This window comes from Capsicum annuum, chromosome 6 (genome assembly GCF_002878395.1).
Source record: "Capsicum annuum cultivar UCD-10X-F1 chromosome 6, UCD10Xv1.1, whole genome shotgun sequence".
In the NCBI taxonomy this organism is placed as follows: domain Eukaryota; kingdom Viridiplantae; phylum Streptophyta; class Magnoliopsida; order Solanales; family Solanaceae; genus Capsicum; species Capsicum annuum.
Genome location: NC_061116.1, coordinates 228,157,924 through 228,162,972, shown reverse-complemented (window position 1 = coordinate 228,162,972; position 5,049 = coordinate 228,157,924). Strand labels below are relative to the sequence as shown.

The following is a 5,049-nucleotide window of genomic DNA, read 5'->3' as shown; positions in this document are numbered from 1 at the left end:
AAAAAAAGCAGAATATTTGATCAATTTAAAAATTTATAGTAAAAAAAAGTTGAAATATTTTTAAAAGTGCCGAATTGCCCAAGTCGAATATTGTATCAATATTGTATATAGACTGTATCAGTATCGTATATAGGTTGTATATGGACTACGTGGATCAAAATGACCCAAATTGAAAAAGATTTGAAAATGGTCATAAAATGACATTTGTTTAGCCGACTGGACATTATTTGTCTAAATGCCAAACTTGGGCTATAATTAGGCTATAATTGAACTATTATTTTTTAAAAAGATCATAGAGTGTCCTTTTCCCTAAAAATTACTCTAGGAGCGTGAAATATTTCCTTAGAATCACACAATCACTTTCCTAATTCATTAAATGATAATCAAAATTAAATAAATCATCCCTAATTAATTAGAATACGAAAATCAATAAAATTATTAGTAAAAAACCAACAAACTAAAAAATTATAGTGGGAGTATTTGATAAAAGAAGACAAAATCAAACTAAATTATAAAGAGAAGGCAAATATGGAAGAGGGAGACGTGTGGAGATCGAGAATTGAAAGATGGTATAGTATATGTTTTTCTAGGATATTAATTTTGAATTTAAGTTTGGTGAATCGTTGGTGTAGTTTTTTTTTTTATAGTATCAGGTAACTTTTACATGCTGTAATGGGTTATTCATTTCTCAGGTGAAAATATAAAAATGAATGACTTGTTACAACATCAGGTGTAAAAAGCACTGAACCAAACTTAAATTCATTAATTCTGCAAGCATTTTATGGCTAATTATATTAGAAAGAGATGCTCTACCATAAGACAAGCGTGTCTGGTATCTTATACTTTGTCCACATGAATGTCACTTTTAGTACACAAATGACAAGTTAAAAAAGATTGCATGCATGGTGTGATCAAGTATTTTCAATTGCCCTTTTCATCCCCAAAGTAATAAAATGTCTTTCAAAATACATTATACACTTGGATTTTCAAATAGACTTTGATATAAATCATTTTGGAAAGTTGCATGCCATCTCTGAGAAGCTAAAAGCTAAGCAAATCTGTAAAAACAAACGGATTCATAGGCTCATGTGGTTGTTCTTTCTGCAGGAAAGGATTCAACTAGTGATTTTGAGGATGTCGGACACAGCAGTAGTGCTAGATCAATGTTGGACGAGTACTATGTTGGTGATGTTGATTGTTCAACCATCCCAACAAAGGTCAAGTACACTCCTCCCAAACAACCTCATTACAACCAGGACAAAACAATACACTGCGTCATCGAGTTCCTCCAGCTCTTGCTTCCTTTGATTGTTTTGGGCGTGGCTGTTTGCTTCCGCTTCTACAACAAACAGTCAGCTTGAAGATTGATTAGTGGTACGTACGGTGATGAATCAGTGAGACTTTAAGAGCGATAAGATATACTAGTTAAAGATATTCACGATCAAGAAATAATATAATGGATTCTCTTTCGAATACCAACAATATAATGTAACCTCTAAAATAAGAAAAGTTTCTTTTTTTTTTTTTCCTTTGTTAGCTAGAGAAATCTTTTGGTTAAATTCTGATAACAGTTATGATATTTTGGTTTCTGCTGCACGTTGTTAGGATATCCTCCTTTGCTTTTTCTTTGTTCCCATTTTAAAAGTCTCTTTTCATTTTTAAATATATCAATCCGTCGTGGTGCGAGCTTTAATACATCGAGCTGTTTTTTCAATATATCAATTAATTTACGTCTCAAGAACTCGATTTATTTGGCTATTGGTGTTTGCTGTATCAAGATTTTGTCATTTTCTTGATGAGTAAATTTCGCAGATGGTCATATAACTAGTTTTTTTTTTTCCATCATCCATCTTTTTCACTTTTCTTAAACAACTACTGAAGAAAAATAAACAAGTGAAAAATGCACCAATAGTCTCTTGATTAGATTATTTATCCTTTCTTTTCATCACTTCTTTTATATGTTTTATCACGATAGATCGATTTTGTAATTAAGAAAAATCTTTAATTATTTTTTTACCATTATTAGTAAATGCATAAGTTAATACAAAGTAAAATAATAACTGTAAGCTTCCGATTTTTTCTTTTTCCTAGAGATAGACAAACCTACGTCTTTAAATAAATCAAAGTGAAGGTTATAATTGTCATAATTTTTTTTTTAAATCATAATAATTTATATTAAGGAGTCGTTTGATAATATGGGGAATGGAATAGACAAATTAAAATTATGCTTGAAATATTTCATGAGATTATCATTTCTTATCCCATACCAAAGAGGGCTTCGCAAAAATAAAATATAGCAAATATGACTTTTTTTCTTGTTGCTTCTGCCTTCACATGGAAGAACGAAAGGAAAAATCAACACTCTCTAAACGAGACAAGATACCAATCAAACACCAAAAAGTATATAATTCTAGAAATTAAAAAGAAAGGTAACATAGAGAGTGAAAAAAACAATCGAAGATATATTAGGAGTACTCCTTTATTATAATGTTAGGACCTTCATGGAAAATCATGTTACATACACAACAATGGAACAACCAAACATAATTGGAAATAGACGATAAATACATAAACCGATTAACTTTTTATACTATAAAGACTTACTCCTTTAGTTTCAATTCATATCTCATCTTTCGAATTTCGAGAGTCAAATGAAATCTTTTTACCGTGCTTTTTTCATATACCTTATAAAAATTTTGAATTTTCAATTATATTGTCCCTTATAATACTCTTTACGTAGTTTTCAAATACATAATTTCATTTCTAAAAATTTAAAAATTTCATGATTAAAAAAAAGTATTGGCTCTCGAAATCGGAACGGTGACACATAATTTGCAACATAGGGAGTATTATTATTATAGCAGAAATTAGTTGGACTAGGTAATCAATACTTGTATAATTCCATGACCCAAGAATAATATGCTCTAGCCATAATTTTGAGAGCAGTAAATCCAGCTTGTTTAGCCAAAGCTTCAAATTGTTGCTTTGTTCTTTCCTTTCCACCATCAAACATAGTCATCATTAACATGTCCATACTAAATGTTTCCTTAGAGAGAAGATCAGTCTCTGGATATTCTGGCTGTATATGTTCAATTAACACTACTTTACCATCTTTTGGCAATGCTCTCCAACAATTCTTCAATATTTTCACACAATATTCATCATCCCAATTATGAAGTACTTCCTACATACGATATATTAGGTCAGAAATTGCTAGACGATGTACTAAAGAAAAAAATTGTAGTAGTTATTAATTTACAAACTCATGCTTCCTTTGTTTCAATTTGTATGGTGTTGTCTGACTAGCTACAAAGTTTAAAATAAAGTATATTTCTGAAAGATATGTATGACAAAAGTATGTTATAAGTCAGGGTGGAATATATACAAAATTTGCAGTTAAAAATTACTAACTTTCAATTATAAAAATATATCTTATTTAAAAAATAAATATGCTAATAAATAGATAGAAAATAACAATAAGTATTAGTACAAGATAAATTTATTTGGCGAGAATACTGACCTTGAGAATGATTACCTCTCCTTGAGGAACACTCTTAAACATGTCTCCTCCAATATGCTCTACGCCTAATGTAGCAAGCAAGAGCAGCTGAAGCTTAATTTGATCTTTCAATATCAAGTAATAATTAAATGCATAGCATCATTATTTATCGTACAAAAATTAGTAGATGACATCATATTCTCAATCAGATTAATTATATATCTTAAGTCTTTTACAAATTAGTATTCACATGAGGATCGTTTGAGCTGTGTATAAAAAATCCTTAACTAATAATAACATAATATAAGAAAAATAAATTACTTCAACAATTAAAACGAGATAGGAATGGCAATGGGGTGGTGCGGGTTTTAGAATATGTGGGTGCAGTGCGGCTGTGGGGTAGGTTGCGGGTATATGCGGGTTTAAACTAAAAAAAAAGTTAAAAATTAGTATTATTCTCGTAAATCTACCTAAAATTATATGTATTTTTCACTTAAAATTTTATGATACTAACAACATGTATAATACTACAACAACAACAAATTCGGTGTATTCCCACAAAGTGGGGTCTGGAACATGTATAATACTATAAATAAATAATTTTATAACTTTTTAAATTTCTTTATTCATCTTAATGAAAATTTGATATTTGATCATTACTTGTACACGTAATACTTTTCTGATAATTTCTTAGTGAAAAGTGAGATAATAGAAATTGGTTGATACTATTTCCTAGTATTGAAAATATTATGATTTTCAGTGGAGTTACAAATTTTTCAAAAAAAGAAAAAAACAAAAATGTGGGGCAGTGCGGTGTGGATATGCGTGGGTATGAGCGTGGGGCGGGTTTATGCGGGTTTAAAGGTGATGCGGGGCAGGGCGGGGCGATTTTAAAATTTGCGGGTTTAGAAAAAACCCGCACCGCACCATTACCACCCCTAAAAGGAGATAAAGATAATTGGAGATATATTATGTGATTTATTAGTATTCTAAATCTTAGTTGTTGGTATGTAAAATATTTAATTCAAGTAGACATATATAGAGATGGTTAATTAGAAAAAAATGTTTAAAGTTGATCAAATTTTTCAAAAGGTAACACAATGTGAATGTTCTATCATCATGTTCAGTCAATACTGTAAAGAGATTATACGATATATATATATATATATATATCTATTATGAAAATATGCTATTACTATTATTTTTATTGGCAGGAGGTTTAATTTCCCAACACCTGGCCAAGTACTTACTACTTCTTGAGTTGTAATTTCTATCTTATTGTCTAAGACAAGAATATATGATCCCTATTCAATCAATATTCTTCGTACAAAAGGGGAAAAAAAAGTGCATAATATAGAGGATTTTGATAGTTACCTTCATAAGTAGGGGCATCTTTGATGACATAGGGTAGGTCAAAATTAATACCCTTGATGTTTGGATACTTGGAAATTATAGAAGGTAATGACATTCCAAGTCCACCTCCCACATCTATTACCTCTTTAGCTCCTTGGAAGCCATTGTAACACTCAAGAATTCTCTTCATTTCAATG

At 30.1% G+C, this 5,049-nt stretch overlaps 2 protein-coding genes across 2 annotated transcripts in view; one reads left to right on the top strand and one right to left on the bottom strand.

The window, feature by feature from the left end:
- Positions 1–1,579, top strand: part of LOC107875337 (cytochrome b5) — a 2,609-nt gene extending 1,030 nt beyond the window's left edge. The window contains exon 3 of the mRNA XM_016722020.2: positions 1,108–1,579. Within this exon, the coding sequence (XP_016577506.1) occupies positions 1,108–1,361 (254 nt within the window). The 3' untranslated portion in view covers positions 1,362–1,579. The remainder of the gene's footprint in view (positions 1–1,107) is intronic.
- Positions 1,580–2,884: 1,305 nt separating this feature from the next.
- LOC107874582 (caffeic acid 3-O-methyltransferase) lies at positions 2,885–5,042 on the bottom strand. Its single transcript, XM_047414626.1, has 3 exons — positions 4,874–5,042; positions 3,536–3,624; positions 2,885–3,184 (listed from the first exon to the last, which is right to left on the bottom strand). The coding sequence occupies exons 1-3, from the start codon at positions 5,040–5,042 to the stop codon at positions 2,885–2,887; spliced, it is 558 nt and encodes a 185-aa protein (XP_047270582.1).
- Between the last annotated feature and the right edge of the window lie 7 nt (positions 5,043–5,049).